At 42.5% G+C, this 19,428-nt stretch overlaps 1 protein-coding gene across 2 annotated transcripts in view; it reads right to left on the reverse strand.

The window, feature by feature from the left end:
• The window catches only part of CSTF3 (cleavage stimulation factor subunit 3), a 640,930-nt gene that overhangs the window by 577,847 nt on the left and 43,655 nt on the right, over positions 1-19,428 (reverse strand). For both annotated transcript variants that reach the window (XM_086955867.1, XM_086955866.1), the window contains exons 2-3: positions 320-421; positions 91-186 (exon numbers count right to left, since the gene is read on the reverse strand). In XM_086955867.1, the coding sequence (XP_086811993.1) occupies positions 91-186; positions 320-421 (198 nt within the window). The remainder of the gene's footprint in view (positions 1-90; positions 187-319; positions 422-19,428) is intronic.

Raw genomic sequence — 19,428 nt, forward strand, 5'->3', positions numbered from 1 at the left:
ATCCTATTGTATCTATTCACCTACATTTAACATTTCTACAACAATACACTGTATAATATGTAAATTGGAAAAGTAAAATAAAATATTAACCTCTGCTTCAATGTACAGTTTCCAAAATCTGCCAGAACTGGGGAACTGGGTAACAAGGCGCTCATAGGTCTTCCGTGCTTTGTCTATAGGTTGATTCTAAAATTTGAAAACCAATAAAGAAATTATAGCATTTAGACTTTTATATAAAATGTACAAAAATGGGTATCAAGTTCAGAACCAAACTGTGATTGGAACCCATAGTAGGAAATGTAATCCTATGTCACTAAACCTGTGATTCTCGAATGAGAATGCTCCAAGCGTCGAGGTCATACGGATTCTCTTCTAGTTTCTTCTCAGCTTTTTTCACCTTTTCCGGAACATACTCTGCAGCCTATAACATTAAAAACAGAACTAAGTGAGTTTACTGCCATTTTTAAAAGTTTTATTATATAATCTAATGAACATCCAGAGTACACATACGAATACTCAACATCCGGGGCATAAACATTTAGGCTTCAAAAGCGCAGGGCAAAAAGGTTCTGCATTAACCACTGAAACAAAAGCAAGACTGACAGGTACTAGTTGTACAAGAAAACAAAACTGGTGGCAAACTGATGGGCCAAGAGATTAAAAAAATGAATTAGGATCAGAGCATCTTAAAGTTTAAGGATCAAAAACTTGGTGAGCACATGGGATGTGTTGGGGATAAATGGACGTTCAACATATGGCTTTTAATAAGCTTTATGAACCTCTGCCAATTTATGTTGTTTACCTAGTGTTAATGTCCTACTATCAATTTACGGAGAGCTGTGTAAAAAGCTAGAGAAGCAGAGCACTCAATTGGTACACAGAAAACTTATAAGGCAGTGTTTTACTATTGCATTGGAATATAAATATGTTTTAAGGCAAATGTAAACGCAAGAACTGCTCTTAAAACTCGTATAATTAGATGTCATTTCCCCAACATCATCCTGTCAGCTAAGTGTAGTTCCATTAAAGAAATTTAACTAACGTTATAGATCACTAGCAGTCAAAAGATTCGGTTTAGATATTGTATGCAAAATATACAAACCATTGCACTTCAATGGTATCATACTCACATTTTAAAGCTCGGTATAGAAGTGGGATTTTAAAGTACAGCAAGAATATCAAGACACTAAAATGGTTAGGAAATGTTTGATTATAAGGAGCTATGGGAGCCCAAAAATATTACTTACCCATAATAGTGTATACTTAAAGCCACGTACAGAAACCAGCAAGATGGCTCAACAAGTTAAGCACCCTGCTACTGACATATGGTTGGACGTGGAGTTTAAAAGAACCCGGATACACAGTACATGCATGTTAAAAAAGTCTTTCACAGGAAATAATGAGTACTAATACCTGGGTAATACAAATGTCGATTTACTTCACCAAAAGTGCAGTGTTAAGAAACCTACATAAAAACCAGATTATAATAAACACTTGACAAATTATGGCCACTTTTCTTTACTTATTCTGCACAATCTGAGGATCAGTGACCAAGGTTCTCAGAGCCAAACAGAAGTGTGTGATGTATTAACGGTCATCGTAAAGACATTAGTGGGGCAGATTCCAGGGGGGTTAATTGAGGCCAATTCATTCTACGATATGCCCACCAGGAAAGATGTTATTGAGAAATATGGTTTTTGGGGATACCCATTTTAAAGAGTTTCCCAATTCTAAGTAAATCATATTCAGCTACAAGTTAGGGATACAAGGCATTTCATATTGAGATTTAAGAAGGCCAAAATGTCCACCTGGTGTTTTTGCCAACTGTATGGGCATTCTGGGAGTGGTATGCAGATACGTTTGTGACGCTCTATTAAGTAGCCATGTTTTGTAAATATTCAAAATTTCTTTATTTCGGCTCGTTTCGGCCATAAAAGATACATTACAACACATACATTATGCACAGTGAGAAAAGCATACCAAAAGGAAACAGAAAATATATACAATTCAACAATTAGAACAATAAAAATCATCCTTGTTAAAATAGGCATAATTAAAAAAACGAATATTATTACAGATATCTTTACCAGCATATTACAGGGCAACCTAGCCTGCATCTAATGTGCACACATTTAACAATTATAGATCAAGAGCCAGGTTTTTCCGTGTATACCCAACATTCAATAAGAATCTGCTAACACAAAACACTGTAAGGCGTGCAGTGTCCGTTTTAACAATTCTATAGGCTTCCTGGTATGACCGGATTCCTAAGGCTTTATACAAGGGTTTGATCCATTTTCTCCTAGCTAGGTCATAGGCCGTACAAAAGAACAATATGTGACTGTCATCTTCTCTTAGGTTTAGTTGACAGCATGTACAATTTGTATTTTTCGATTGCCCTGAGACCTTATCCCATCTAGCTAGTACTGATTTTGTTTTAAGTATGCCATATCTAAATTTTAGGTACAGGCTTTTTGCTAGGGCTGGTTGTATCTCGTTTAAAAAATCTTCGAATAGTGGAGTATCCTTAAAATCAAGAAAACTGCGTGTAATGGATCCACATGAAAGATTATTTTGGTGGTTGTGTGTTATATAGAACCAAAATTGGTTCTTAACCTGGATCTTAAATCTGGGTGTCAAACAAGCTGGGTCGTCCCAAAAATGGGCAAGGCCTATCCGATGGAACCAATTGTTAACATGCTTAAGCCAGGGATTTGTATTATAAACATCCAGACTCTTGCCTTCTACGATACCTTGTCTATAATCTACAAGTTCGGGAGTACTCCAGAGTCTGACCCAAAACAATAGTGGCCTAAGTAGTGCAATATGATCTGTACGTTTCATGTTTAAATCCATAAACATTGGTATAAATGGGGTACGCGTGGGCAATCTCAGAAGCCTTCTAAAGAAATTATTTTCATTAACCGTAAAAATGTTACCTGCTTTTATACCCCAGATTTCTGCTCATTATAAAGCACCAGATTGAGCCTTAAATTTATAAACTTCCAGTGCTTGTGAAATGGACTTACTTACACTTGCCCCATGGCGCTTTAAAATGGGTAAAGAGCTCTGATTATATATAGTTTTACTCTTTTCAATTTGCGTACTCCATGAGGTTTTTGAATCTAGGGTAACACCCAGGTATGAAAAGTTCGTAACCAGTTCAAGCCTTTTGGTTGTTTAAAAGAAATTGCCCTTTATAACTTTTATGTGGATTTATTGACATACATTTGTTTTTTTCGCATTTATTTCAAGGCCTTTTGAATCGCAATATGTTTTGAAACTGTCATGGCGCTTTAAAATGGGTAAAGAGCTCCGATTATATATAGTTTTACTCTTTTCAATTTGCGTACTCCATGAGGTTTTTGAATCTAGGGTAACACCCAGGTATTAAAAGTTCGTAACCAGTTCAAGCCTTTGGTTGTTTAAAAGAAATTGCCCTTTATAACTTTTATGTGGATTTATTGACATACATTTGTTATTTTTCGCATTTATTTCAAGGCCTTTTGAATCGCAATAGGTTTTGAAACTGTTCAGAAGGGTTTGGAGACCCATGGGCGTTTGCGAGATCAGGATTGTATCGTCCGCAAATGAAATGGAGGGGACCCTCACACCATTCAACTTTGGGGAGTCATTGCTACACCCTTCTAGGTATTCTGGGATGTCGTTGACAAATAGAGAAAAGAGTGTAGGAGCCAACACGCATCCTTGTCGGACTCCCCGTATAATAGGTATGGGTTCTGTTAATTCCCCTTTCGGGCCCCAACGCACTCTAGCGAAATTATTGACATGTAACCGTCCAATCTGCTGGAGTATGCAAGTTGGTAATCCCAATGCAAATAAACAGTCCCATAAACGATCCCGCAAAACTAAATCAAAAGCTGCCCTGAGATCAACAAAAGCTACATAAATATGTCTTTTTAATAAAAAGACATATTTCCAACAAATGCAACAAAACCTAAAAACCTGATCTATCGTACTTGTGTTCCGTCTGAAACCTGCTTGGAACTTAGTGAAGATCTCATTCTCATCAATCCATGTATCCATCCGGTTTAAAAGATGCCTTGAAAAGATTTTTTGTAAAATGTCTAAGACAAATCGGACGATAGTTAGAGGGATCATATCTATCACCCTTCTTAAAAACTAAAATGATTTCTGCTCCCCGCCAACTATTTGGTAAATCCCCACCGGCAACTAATATATTAAAAAGCTTATTTATATATGCCGCCCAAATAATGGTGTTGTAAAGACACGGGTTGACCCAGCAAGTCCCTGGGACCTGGGTGAATAATTGGTACAGACAAGATGGTCCCAGAAAGTAAAACAATCAAAATCACTTAAATGAATTCAATAGAAATGATAGCACCATTGTATTTAATCACAAAGTGTCATATAAACTTATTTACAAAAAGGAGTACACAGTTTAAATATATACAATGCCCCTATTGGGTAGGACAGGGAAGGTAGTGTTGGAATGGTGAAGGTATGGGGAATTATGATACAAGTCAATTGAGTCCAAGTAAATCAAAACATCATCATCAGTAAACACAATGGAGAAAAAATTCATCGGTCCATTAACACAAACATGCCTCAAATACAATAAAATCACAAATGATATGTTAGGGAAGAGGCTGAACAAAGAAACGGAATGTCGACGTTTCGACCCAGGTAGATGCAGGTATAACTGTGACCTTGCTAGAGGGTCTTCATCAGGACGGTGGAGCAGGGAAGGCAGGGCAAAGGATCTATACAGAAATAAAATTCATAAATTTATATTGTTGAGGGTCTAAAAAGATCCCTACCACTTCTATGGTTATAAAAAGGGGCCGAGAGGGAGGGGGTACTGGAATATCATAACAGTAGAGGAATACATATACGATGACATTGATAGTAAGAATGCAGGACTAACTCAACAAACATTGGGAGCCCTGAACAGGAATTAGTGCCAAAATTATGAATAAAGCCGATGTTAGCAGGGCCAATTAGACTAGCTAATATCAGTGTGGCAACTGGAGTGACACATCCACTGAAGTAAAGGCTAGTAAATACATGGAAGACCAGGTGCCTACCTGTAGTTGTTCGAAGGGGCACGGTGGGGTGCACAGACACTCAGTGGGATACAAAATATGGCTGCGTCTGGAAACAAAGTGAGCCAACAATGTATCAAGAGGTAACTGGCGGGTCATACGCCATATAAAGAATACAAAACAGGGGTTCAGTATCATGGCGAGCAGAGCCATCATGGAAAGACGTCTAGTCCGGTGCCCCAAAGAATTAGATATAGGTAATCAGGTGTAAACATTGGGAGAAGCTGTTTCTCTGGTTGCAAGGGGCACATTCTAGTTAAAAAACGCATTACATGAAGGAGGTCACCCAGGACATGTACAAGGTACCTATAATGCGCAGCATGTGTAAAGCTGTCCATACCTTAGGTCACATGAGTGGACAAGCTGGTGGAGTGCAGACTGGATATTTAATCGGCCGACAGATGGTGGCTCAAAAAACGCAGAGCAGCCCAGGTAAATGACAGTCAATTCTGGGAAAAATATAGGACACAGGCTCGGTAAGTGCTAAATGTTACACAGGCATATCAAGGATATAAGTAAAAAAATATAGAGCCCAGCACCTACCCAAGCGTGATGTCTTAAAACGGTATGGTGTCACTGAAGGTGGACGGGGTGTCCCAGTTGATCAGTCAGACACTGGGATAAGAAAAACAGTCGTCTTGGGCGAGTGGGGGTTCCGGTTCAAAAGTCACTGGTTGGAAAACGTTGTGGCGGAATGAGTCAAACGGGTCTATAAAGTAACAGAACCAAGAAACAGGCGTTAATATCCACAACGCATGTAGGGGGACAGAAATCACGGAATGGAGCCGTAATAGACATACCTGGAAGTGCTGCAATCTATGAAAACCGGCGTCCTCGGTATGAGCAGGCGTCACACAGTGTTATGCTGTGAGTTTCATAAATGCGTCCCGCTCACGTGACCAACGTGAGGTCATAAGAATGGAAGACGGACCAATTCGCAGATGACCAATATCGTGACCAACATAGGGTCATAATAAAAAACGGACCTATTTCAAGGAGGAGTGTTGGGATGGTGCCATCGTTATAACGCTACCACAACGTCCTATTTATTTCTAGATGTGGTCGCAGAGGTGGAGAAGTCATTAAAGTTGTGGGGATAATAACAGAGCAGCCATGTTATAATCCGCCCCAATGTGTGTAATATCACTGGAAAAATACCAAATATAGAACATGGTTAGCATTAAAATGTGTGGCAGATCAAAATCGGTGCCAACCACTGTGTCAAAAAAAGATCTAGATCATTAAAATAAACAAGAGACATTCGTTATTGCAACATTCGTGCCACAGGGCTTGGGGAGGCCATTAGTATGAAAAAACAATCAAAAGATGGTAATAACAGTTCTAAATAGATCTAATCACATGTTAATAAAAGATGTTCAACCAGATTCAGAAACCAAAACGGCGTACCTATCAGGCACGATGGTGAAGGCCCAAATAATGGTCTCGTGTTTGTACAAGTCCCCAGGTATTTTATCTAAGCCTGGGGCTTTACCGTTTTTCACAGCAATTAATGCCAACTCTGTTTCCTCAAGACTAAACTCTATAATATGTGTTGCTGGCACCAACCATGAGCTATTTCCAACAGCTGTTTTATCACTGTCTGGGGCTTTGTATAAAGTGGGTGAAATGGTCTACCCAAGTTTGCTCATTGATGAACTCATCATCCGGTGGCCTTCCTCCCGTGTTCTCGTTGGCAACTAATTGCCAGAAACCACATTACCCTTGGCTTTAACAGCAGTTAGCATGTTCTCCCAACATTCCTCATCCCAATCAGTTCTAGCCATTTGCTGTACTCTCCTATATTCTTGCCTTCGTGTCCTAATTACGTGTGGTGTTTTACTCTTAATTGCCTCTAGAAGTTTGCTCTTACAATTCCGACAGTCTTTATTATACCATGGTTTTGTACCAATGGAACTAATTTTGTGTAACCTTTTTTTTGCGGCATTTTCGTCACCAGTGGTACTAAGGCTTTAAAAAATTCATTATGCAAGTTAGTAAAAACCTCACCCTCTACTGGTTGAAGCAGATGCTTAGCAAAAATATCCGCAAAAAGTGTGTAAATATTGGATAATGCCTCCTTATTGCTTAATATTCTAGCCCACTTAAGGCTACATCTGTTGTTGCTTATTAAGGGACCAGCAGTCGTTAGATTATCCATTATATTTAGTTCCTTCGGAATCCTGGAGCTAGGGACTAATCTATTGTCGATTGACAAAAGCAACGGGCGATGGTCACTTTCATATCTAGGGTCGGTTACAAAATCTGATAAGGGCCAAATATCAAAAGAGACCAAGATATAATCAATCCGACTATGGTGGTTATTTTTAACAAATGTTGGAGCTTTCGGAGAATCAGATGGAAAACGGCCATTGCAGGCCCTCAAATCATGTATTGATACCAGTCTCATAATCTGGGTAGCTAGAGTCGTACAGCTCACACCCCCCGTATATGATATTGGGGGGATATTATTGGCTCTATCCTCATCAGAAAAAACATCTCCAAACCCTATAATTGGTTCAAAATTACAATTAAAATCACCACATACTATTATACTACTAGGCACCTCTACAAGATCAGTAAGGAGTATGTCCAGTTTATCAATGATTGCAGATTCTTTTAACCCACAAGGGCGGTTATAAACATTAAACCCTACAATACGCCTTCCATCCTTCAATTTAACTAACAGACCCAGTATATCAGCGGAGTCTATAATTAATTGTGTAATTTTTACCTCCAAGGACACACTAATCCAGATCGTAAGCCCTCCCGATGGTCTACCCCTGGCTGATGGAATAGCTGCGATATTATACATCCTGTATCCCACCCTGTGGGGTATTTCAAGGGACCAAGTTTCTTGGAACAGGCAAAGGTCACAAGAGTCTATGTAATTGGACCAGTCCGGGTCTGGAAGATTTTTGGCCAGACCAGCTATATTCCAAGATATTAGAGTTATTTTGGGATTCGTGGATGAACTTTCCCCTCCTGATGTTAATATTTCCCCTTCAAATGGTGCCCCCAAATTCGAAGTCACCCTATTACAAGCCCCTAAAATAGCGCTTGACACAGGAAAATCGGGGTCACCAGTCACCTGCCTTGTATTCAAAACACCTACTGCTTCGATATCATCACCTCCTTGGTTGAGCCTAGGTGACCTCGAAATTTGAGCCACTTGTTCTACAACAAGAGTAGGATTCAAAATTAAGTCACGATTCTCACTCTGTGTGATAAGTTTTAGGGGGTTTAGAAAAGTAGTACCTAAGCTCTCCAACACTGGCTGTAGTATTTTTATCCCCGATTGACAACCTCCCTCAGTTTCCTCTGTTTGCGTTGCATTACCATGACCAACCTTGCAGTGGTCATTCTGTGGACTTCAGTCACAATTATCCAATCCAGAGAAAACATCATATCTGTTTGCTGTCTCCAAGGGTGTAAACGGTCTCAGATGTTCCATCCTCCTGTTAGGATTTCTAAAAGACCTAGCAGGTACCGTGTTCCACCCAAAGGGGTCAGCAACAGGTTGATAATGTGGAGGTTCTTGCAGGAACCCTGCGTTAAGAAAAACGACTATATCGCCATCTATATCTTTAACTCTACTGCCCAACCAGGGGAGTCGTCTGACATGCACAATATCACCATCGATGTTGTGTGAAAGTGGTCTAAATTGCACTAGCCAGTGCATGATCTTGTTTTTAAGTTGGAAATACCCCTCCCTCTTATTTGTTGGTAAGCTAGGGACCCCCATCAAAACAACCACAAACGGGGCTGCTTCGGGGGGCAATTCTGCTTGGGGGATTCTACGAAGAGGTGTCCTGTTGTGTCTAGATGGGCCCCTTGTAGATTGTTGGGGAATCCCCATTGTAGGTTTTGCAGATCCCTTCGCCACTACGCTTACTGTTGTAGGAGCTGCAGTAATAGACTGTTTGGGAGATGGAGTCTTTTGGTGCTTAGAAACAGTTGCTTTGGACGGTTGATCAATACCATTTGAAACACCAAGACTGCACGTAGGCACCATAGCCAATTGTACAGGAACCCTGCTCGCCCCAACCTTAGATGGACCATGATGATTAATAACTGCCGCTTCTATCGCTTCAAGTTTTTTCCCCACCCTCCGCAGTCTCTCAATAATAGGTAGGATGAAGGACCTAATTAGGTGTTCCATATTGTCTAGTGAAGCTACTGTGGGAACATCCGTTTGGAATGGGTCATCCGGTATATCAGTTGAAACAAAATTATTCGCTGGTTGATCAGCAAGTGGCAAAGATAGCAAGGTATCCGGGATTGTCTTGTTGGATTGTTCAACAACGGGGTTCTTAACAAAATTGTTAGTTGTTTTAGAAGATTTACCAAAATCCAAATGACAAACCTTAGGCTTTAGCAGAGCCCCTCCCTTCCGCCTTTTTTTTTGCAGGCGGTGGGCCATGAATCTTAACCTGCACAGGTTTCCTCTGCTTGCTTGAAATTTGCTTAGACCGGGCCGAAGGCCGGGTAGGCAAGTCAGCATCAGGCAATACTGGTCCAGGGGGTGAAATGTGTATTGCAGGTTGAACAGAGTGGCCCATGGGTGTTGGAGTGCAGTCACGGAACAACAATGGAAAGCTTTCCAAACATAAAGGATCTTCATTGGAAGAGGTGCCTCCAAGAGTAAGCTTTGGGTGGAGAAACAACAGAAGCTTTGCTCTTAATACTTTCGACAGAGCGACGGCGCTCTGCCCTACGAGCGGCCAAAGTTTTCTCCTTATCTTGGTCCACGCTAGCCTTTGTAAAGTAATTATCAAGAGGGCCATTGATAGTACACCCAACCTTCTCAAGCAACATTTGTCCCGGACTTTGAGCCATCAAGATCACAATATAGGAAGAAACAATAAATCGAAAAGGATAGGCCCTGCCCGGCCTCTCTCTGTCTCTGAGGGCCTCAGAGGGCCCGCCCTTTGCCCGGGCTTAGCCCCGCGCCACGTCCCGCTGTGCGGAATGGGTTGACTGTTTTTTATACCTTCCAGGCAGGTGGGCGTAGCCGCTGCGGGAAGAGGCTGCAGGTGTGTTCAGAACGGCCTCGCAGTCCCGCAGCGGTATGGGCGGGTCCGGCAGCACAACTGGGTGCCGCGACCGTGATCCAGCAGCAGGAAAGAAGTCCAACGTTATCCAGGCAGCCCACTTCTCAGCCCCGTGAGATTGAACAGTGAGTAACACCCGCGGAGCGGGTGTTGCGAACAGTTGTACTGGAGCAGGCAGGGGGGCGTAGCCGCTGCGGGAAGAGGCTGCAGGTGTGTTCAGAACGGCCTCGCAGTCCCGCAGCGGTATGGGCGGGTCCCGCAGCACAACCGGGTGCCGCGACCGTGATCCAGCAGCAGGAAAGAAGTCCAACGTTATCCAGGCAGCCCACTTCTCGCCCCGTGAGATTGAACAGTGAGTAACACCCGCGAAGCGGGTGCTGCGAACAGTTGTGCTGGAGCAGGCAGGAGGGCGTAGCCGCTGCGGGAAGAGGCTGCAGGTGTGTTCAGAACGGCCTCGCAGTCCCGCAGCGGTATGGGCGGGTCCCGCAGCACAACCGGGTGCCGCAACCGTGATCCAGCAGCAGGAAAGAAGCTCAGCGTTATCCAGGCAGCCCACTTCTCAGCCCCGTGAGATTGAACAGTGAGTAACACCTGCGAAGCGGATGTTGCCAACAGTTGTACTGGAGCAGGCAGGGGGGAGTAGCCGCTGCGGGAAGAGGCTGCAGGTGTGTTCAGAATGGCCTCGCAGTCCCGCAGGGGTATGGGCGGGTCCGGCAGCACAACCGGGTGCCGCGACCGTGATCCAGCAGCAGGAAAGAAGTACAACGTTATCCAGGCAGCCCACTTCTCAGCCCCGTGAGATTGAACATTGTAAATATGTCTAGAGCAGGCTTCTCCAACCAATAGCTTGTGAGCTACTGGTAGCTCTCATGTGTGCAGCCCTGCATACCAAATTAGATAGCTTTTTGCTTGAAATAATAGGTGTATACCAAAATTGAAAAGTGAGTATTTGAGGTGAAAATGTGTGTATTTTCACAAAACAATTTCACAAATATATTTTAAGCTGATATTTGAATAAAAGCATGCAGTATTTGGAGACTCCTTACTAATTGTATTCCCTTTGTGCTAGGATGCATTGCAGCAGTGGATGTTCTGGATTACCCTTGTAGAGGTATTCCAAATTGACAGTTTTTTAATATTACTGTTGGCAATCCTGTTATGAGGTAATCACGGCTGGGGATCTTGCATAGGGTGGCCTCTAACGTACTCACTAATAATTTTGCTAGCTCTGGATGACTTTCATTGAACAAAATTAGACTAGTAAAAAGGTTGGAGATCGCTGGTCTAGGAAATTTGTATAACACAGTGTTTTCCTTTCTTATCTCAACATATAATGCGAGCCAGTGTAATATTTTCAAAGCTGGTTTGATAGTACTTTCATGTTCAATCCACACCCTGGCAGACCAGAGTGGGAGTCTTTGAAGTCGGTTTTTCAGATGCATATGGAGGCCTAAACAGATCAGATTACAGTAGTCTAGCTTCCCCCAGAGCAAATCTGATGGGCGGTATGTAGCAGATCAATTATTTTATGCAAGTCATAGCATGTGGAAACAATACAACTACTATTCATTTCTGAACCCTTTTGACAGATTAGAATGAACTATTAAATGAGGCTGACTGTTACCCACCAAAACCAAAAAGGGAGAACTTGAGGGGTGTACATTTTGTATACTAAAAATATAATAAGGCCATTGTGTTAAAACAGCACCAAGGTCATAATGATCACTGCAGCAAATGCAATGTCACCATCCTTTTCACCCAGGAACTAGCCTCGCCAGCAGCAGACTGTAGCTCACACACAACAATAAAGGTATGTTACTTTAACCAGGCATGCATTTTTTTTTTAAAGTCTCTTACAACACAGCAGAGCTTTACCATACAGGTAAGTTATTTCTTTTAAATTATATGTTTATGTGTACACATATGTACAGATCACCTTGGCAACATGTATTCTGGAAACGTATATGCTGTAGATGCATTGACATCCAATACTGAGCGGATGCCACCTCAACAAACATTACGCGTTTCGGGGGTATTGGGAGTTCCCCATCATTTTAAGTGATAAAGGGAAGATACTACCAATAAATCTGCTGGAATAAATATATACAAACACACACACATAACTATATTCAAACAGGCTTACACAAGAATACCCAACAATCCGAGGAGAAAGGAAAAAGCAGTACAGCCAGGTATCAGCAGTTCATGAGTTTTATTTATTTAGACATAAATGCGACAACCATTAGTGCATGACTGAGATCAACACGTTTCGGCCGGAGTCTTAATTTAACTATATGTAATTTTCAGTTGCTCCAATTATACTGTATCAGTATATTATAATTATATATCTATATCTATATCTATGTATATATATATAGATATATAATATACTGATACAGTATAATTGATATAGATATATTAAATTCTTAACTAGCAGTGTTGTGTTGTAAAGTGAAACTATGTATACGCTGTAAAACTAAATTTGTTTTAGTACAAGTCTTGCAAATGGATGTCTTGCAACAACAGATGCCACCCTGCAAACATTCTGACCCACCACTGCACACACAAAAGCCGCAAGGCAATCCACGTTCCTGGAATACTATCAGGGCTATTCTTTCTAGCCAACCACTAGACATTCAATAAACTAATTTAAACCAGTAGATTCTCAAATCTAAACTCATCTGAGTTTATTCTTCTCACTCTACCTCACTACTTCAATTGGCTATGTTAAATGTGCACTGAAAGTGTCCAAGTCATTTTGTGCTTCAGCATTACTGCAGGCATACAACACATGCAGAAGACACATCAATGGCATAACACATCGCTAATAAAATTAATTTAAAAAAATTAAAAATCAATATAACAGAAATCGTAATGCCCACGGCCATCATTCCAGATTGGTGCCCACCTTTGAAATACAACCAATTATACAGGATAAAGCACTCCTTGATTACATGGGCAAGAGACCCACATTCAACTTTTTTTTCAGCCCCCAACCTGGATCTAATTTCCTCACAGGTAAAGTAGACATCAATAATCCTACTGTCCTTTCAATAGAGAACAAAGCCCAACACACTGCAACCATTTTGTTTTAGGAAGCCCGCTGTGGCCCTGAAAAGAGCAAGATGCTACCTGCAAAAATAGGAGTCATTGTGCCAAACAAAGGTAACTGCTCCTGGATTACCCAACTAAACCAATTACTGACTCAACATCACAGCAATTGCAGGCTAGGCCATCAAACCTCAAAAGACTACCAGAGAACCAGGCCTTTAAGAAAGCTGGAGGGTCACATTAAAGAATTGATATTTTTAATGCAACATCAGCACATCACTTGGGTTACACTTTATAATCTGAGGCAATATCACAACCTATGAAAACTAGAACTGGTAGTACCCGCACTATAATAAAGACATTTTAAGAAATGGCAAAGGCATGATCTAGGTAGGTTCTAGATGGTCTAGTTAAGCATTCCCAAAATAAATTAAAATTTATAATGAGTATTTCCTGCACAGGCGACTGCATTTTTAGTGATGCAAACATGCAGCAAAGGTACAGAGCAATATGCAGGACATTAACCTCTTTTTTTCATGGCCTGCAGATTGCTGTGCTCCCATCTAGGCTGAAAGAAATTAGAGCCGCATATTCAAAGGAGAGATCACATTGTAAATTAGTAATCCTAGTAGTCCCTGGCCCCTTCATCACCACACCAGATGCAGGTAACATCAGAAATTCTTCCACGACTATTGGCTAGTTTGACCAAGCGTCATTTGTGTTAACCCGGTGCTACTGGATAAGTGCAGATTCGTTTTGTTCGTGTTTTAATATGGACTTAATCTCCATAAAAAAGACTGTATCAATGTTCACTGCTGTGATAAAACAAAATTGTACAGAGGTTTAACATTTCAGAGAGAAACTTAATTACAAAAAATTCAAAGGATTCTCGGGTCACGGTGTTTTGAAAACCAGTAGTCATACTGTAGCTTTTGCGATTACAGTGCGTTTGGGTGAATGCCAGATCCTGTTTATGGCTCAGATGGTCAGCGCTTTTCTTATTGGCCACTCTCCGCCCAATAGTTCTCCACGGTGCCCCGCTCCATAATTACCTACAGGCCATGAAAACAAGAAACTGTGGCACTAAAGCTGCATGTAAAGTTTTTGAAATTTACATGATTTTCGCATGTTGCTAAAGCTAAATAAGGTGCTGCTCTCTGTCGTCTGCATGCTTCTCCCAACGCCCTGCGTGATGCACTCATCCTTGTTTTCTGCTCTTAACACGAGCGCACCTATTTTAAGTCGCTCTGTTGCTGCTCATCACATTTGCTAGGAACAGATGTCTCTTCAGGCTCCATTCCTGTTTATCATCACATTTGCCAATTGTTTTTACATTATGTGTTTTAATTGTAGTTTCTACTTTCTTTTAAGCATTTTATGTTTTAAATTTTGGCATATGATGAAAAAATCCTTTGCTTATTTTGAGCCTCAAAGCTGGATCCATTAGCAGAACCAGTGCGCCGGAGAGAATCACCTTTGGGGAGAGTGGCAAGTCCCTGTTCTTTTTGGGTCTAATTCAAGATGGAGAATTTCTAAGAGAGAAGGGGGGGGGGGGTTATCTCAGCTCCTGGCGTCCCTCGGGTGTGTCAGGTTGAGGTGGGGGGCGGTAATCTCTACTAGTTGGATATGCCGCAAATCAGCATAACACAAGGTGAGAGCCTTTGAGGCTCATCACCAAGTGTTGCTGTTCCTACTAGGATGAAGTGAGAACCACCTTCATCCAGAGCAGGTTTGGTTTCTGGCCTTCGAGACAACAAAGGTTCTCACCCCATGATGTCAGAAACCTGTCTGGTGGCTGGCTGGCAGGGACCGATCAGCCAATACACTATGTGTTGCACTTACAATGTCTGTGAATGGCACAGACACTGAGGGGCATACTGCTCATGTAGCTATGCCCTCCTCTATGGTATGGTGCACCCTGCCTTAGGGCGGCCGGTCCTGCTAGAGGGGTAACTTACCCATGCCACAGGCAGTGTTTGCAGGTTAAGGTGAGGGGACTCGAGGGTGGCATAATACATTCTGCAGCCCTCAGAGGCCCTCTCTGGTCACAAGGCACTTGGTACAAGGGGTACCTTCTACAAGGGACTTGCATGTGGTCCAGAAGTGTGCCAATTCTGGGAACCAAGGTACAGTTTTGGGAAAGAACACAGGCCCTGGGAACCCAATTGTCAGGAACTCAGGCACACTCAGTTAAGTTAGCATCACTTATCAGGCGAAAAATTAGGGGGCAACCATGCAAAAGGGGGCACATTCCTACACAATCAAAGGGTGGTATTGTTGTAATGTTTAAGATTCAAAGGCTGCACCCACAAAAATAGACACCTTTCCTAGCAAACAGCAAGAACCTTGCTGGAATACAGCGAAGGAAGGAAGCTAACCTCTTGGTTAATAGCTTTCATCTTAGTCCATGGTGAGAGTGAAATAATGCCATGCACATCCTTAGTAAGGTCCTCCTAGTAGAGCCAATCCACATCTCTGCTTCAAAGGTCATCTGGGGATAATGCTGCCAATATACTTTCTGGAAAGGGCATACTTTCTACACCTTGTCTATAACATAACGAGGTGGACCAAATTAGCAGCACTTTTCCGCGCTGGAACACGGGGCCGTTCATACATATTGAACTTTGTCTTTAAGCTTTCTACGTAATCGTGAGAGATTCGCTAACATCTAGGGCGTATCGCGATTTATCAAAGCCTCGTTTTAAGAAATTGCCAACATTTCTGTAGAAAGCAACACTAGCAAGGGGTGTGAATTTTTAGTTGACCCCCTTTGCATGACAGAATATCTACAAGTCTTGATAAAGAGGGTATAAACTGATGTATCCATCGAAACGCGTCAACGCTCTTTTCGTACAATTCAAGGATCCGGCACGGATGTTATAATGCAGATTCCATCTTTGTATATAACCAAGTGGTGATATAGGATTTGTATTGCATTTTCAATGAAATAGGTCACGTATTTAAGCAAGTTTATGCTATTGACATTGCAAATATTTCGTTTTATTTATGTTTCAAAAACCAAAACTTAAATAAAAGGTCTCACACTGCTGTCTCTCTCACACTGCTGACTCTGCCTTGAACACACCCACTGCTGTCTCTCTCTCACACACACTGCTGTCTTTCTTACAGACACTGCTGTCTCTCATACACAGTGTCTCTCACACTGAAGGTGTGGGTTGTTTCCAGCTCATCCCGGCTCCCCAGGTTTAAAAAAAAAATCTGATACGACATAAAGGGCTTTAATGCTTTTGGGTCAAGTTCCCGATATAAAAAAAAAAAAATTGCATTACCACCTAAACCGAAAACTCGCTACTACTAATATATGAGGAGGACACTACCAATTCTAGTAAACAAAAAAAACACCAACGCTCCAATTTAAACAGAAAATACACCCCCCCCCTTGCATGCAAATAGAAAACATACACGCTAATACAGCACACTTCCACTTATACGTAAACAGAGCACACACTACAGCTTGTATGTAACCAGAACATACACCACTCGATTGTGAACAGAAAACACACACCACTCGATTGTGAACAGAAAACACACAACCACCAGAATATAAAACAGAAAACACACAACCACCAGAATGTAAAACAGAAAACACACAACCACCAGAACGTAAACAAAATAAATACTGCCAATTGCGGCTAAACAGAAAACCCTACCATTTGACTGTGAACAGAAAACACTACCACTTGCACGTAAATAGAGGAAACACTACCACTGGCAACAAAATATAGAAAACACTACAACTCGCTTGATTGCCAACAGCAATCCTGAGGGCCCCGGGATTAAACACGTGCCAAGTGAGTGCTGGGTGAGTGACTGAGCGCAAGGGAAAAGAGAAAGGAAATAAGGAAAAGAGGGTGGAGGGTAGGAAAATAAAGCAAAGAATGAATAGAAACAGTAAGTAATAACGTGATTTAAAAAGAGACTGAAGTAGCATTGTCAGTGCAATATCTTGGTCAATGAGAATCCACACATGCACACGCGCACACCCACACACGCATGCACGTACACACACACACACACACACGCATGCACGTACACACACACACGCATGCACGCACACATGCACACACACCCATACGCACATGCACACCCACCCACACACGCATGCACACACCCACACACATGCACCCGCACACACACATGCACCCGCACACACAAGCACGCATGCACGTACACACCCACACACGCACACACGCGCATGCACACACACACACACACACACACACGCGCATGCACACACCCATGCAAACACACACACACGCGCATGCACACACCCATGCAAACACACACGCACACACACACCTCTACATTGCCTCTTGTGATGACACAGGAGCAGGCTGCTAATGATCCTAGCTTGGGGGTGGTGGACGGGAAACCTATTCACCCCCCATTAAATCCTGCTGGGCTGCATGAATGAGGAGGAGGGGAGGTGAACATGTGAGCCTGCCCCGCACTGATAAATGTGCACGCTCACCCGACCCTCTCTCAAAACTGGGACATATCTTTGTTGCGTCAAATGTGTGGGAGCGCTGGGACAGCCCTTGAAAACCGGGACAGTCCGGGCAAATCCGGGAGGTCTAGGCCCCTTATAACGGATGCTGTGCAGTCCATGACGTGTACAGTGTGAGGCTTGCTCTTCACCGCGCCGATGACTGACCTCACCGTGCCAGTACTCCTTACTGCTTTGAGGCCTGCGCCCCGCTCACTTCTGTAAACAGGGCACCTCCGGCATCTGACTGCATTAAAGCTCCCCAGACTGAGACAATCTTTCATAAATCACAGTAATAAAGTACTTCTGGGACAGATGGCAGCACTGCGATAACAGAGCGGTGGTTTCCAGACGCTACAGTTGAGGAAATACAGGGAAGTGCAGCAGACAATCGTCTCCATTTCTTAACCAGCACCACGAGCACACGGACAGCGGGAGGGGGGCGGGAACGGGCACAGGACAGCGGGAGGGGGGGCGGGATCGGCGCTCGGACAGCGGGAGGGGGCGGGATCGGCGCACGGACAGCGGGAGGGGGGGCGGGAACGGGCACAGGACAAAATACGTAAACTTACAAAGTGAAAACACATTTATAAACAAAATGCTCCTTACCTGATCGCCTCGTGGGAACTCGAATCTTGCAGCCAACTCCAACAACAGACACTTTTAAAAGTAAGAAAACAGGTCGACTCTGGGGGAAAAAAAAAATAACATACCCACCGCCGCGATGACGAACAGAAGTGGGTGGAGAGGGAAAAAATTGCGGGAACGCCCCCGAATCTGGTCCGGCCTTGACGGATGGAGCTAGCCAATGGGAGCCGGGGGACGTTCCTGAAGCACATATTGTAAACAAAAGATTTGACCTGCACCGAAAAGCTGCGCACAAGTACGCAGCCTTCGGCCAGGCGAAACCTTAAAAGGAGTTGGTGCCTGATTCAGCCGTGCATTCATTAAGTAGGTCAGATTTTACCTTGTTGGGTGAGATGAGTCTTTCACTCTTTATTAGTACCAATGCATCCTCACGCAATTCAAGCATAATCTTGCAGAATTCTTAAATAATTCCACCTGATTACGGTACACAGAAGTTTGTTTGTTATGCCCACTGTTCGTCATTATACATTGTAGATTCGGTTTGTTGGAAGGTCTGCTTGTAAGTTTTGGTATGTAGGTGTTTGCTTTAAATTTTTGGGGCGTTAAGTTTTTGTTTGTGGAATACAATTTTACATATTTTTTTTAGTTTTATATAGAGGATTTGCTGTTAGACCTCGTCTTTAATTTGCTTTGGTGGTGGCATTGTGTGGTAATTCCAGAAATTCATGACTGCTGGTGTTTTAAAGTGTTTGTGCAGTTAATGTTGGTGCTAATAAAACTGTTTTTTTCCCTTTTTGCTCGAGTGATTAAAATTGTAGTTAGTAGAACCAGGTACTCAACTCGCTCTAGAAGGGAGTATGAAAAGCTGCTCATTAAGGAGACAGCTGAAGTCGTGGCTGTTCTCGGAGCCTCTCTAAGCCGCAGACTCCCAGCTAGCTTTCTTGCCATGCCCTCACAGCGCCGGGACGCCTCCTAGTTGAGGCAGCTGTTCGCGCTTTATAAATACCAGTATTATTATTAATGTACATTAAGTATCAAACAAATGTTATGTTGTACATGTTTGTCTGTTTTAAGTATGCGGGTCATAATTGATTGTGTATCGGCTATATTTTATTTGTGAATTTTTACATTGTGCATCATTGTT

This window comes from Lissotriton vulgaris, chromosome 2_1, assembly GCF_964263255.1.
Source record: "Lissotriton vulgaris chromosome 2_1, aLisVul1.2, whole genome shotgun sequence".
NCBI lineage: Eukaryota > Metazoa > Chordata > Amphibia > Caudata > Salamandridae > Lissotriton > Lissotriton vulgaris.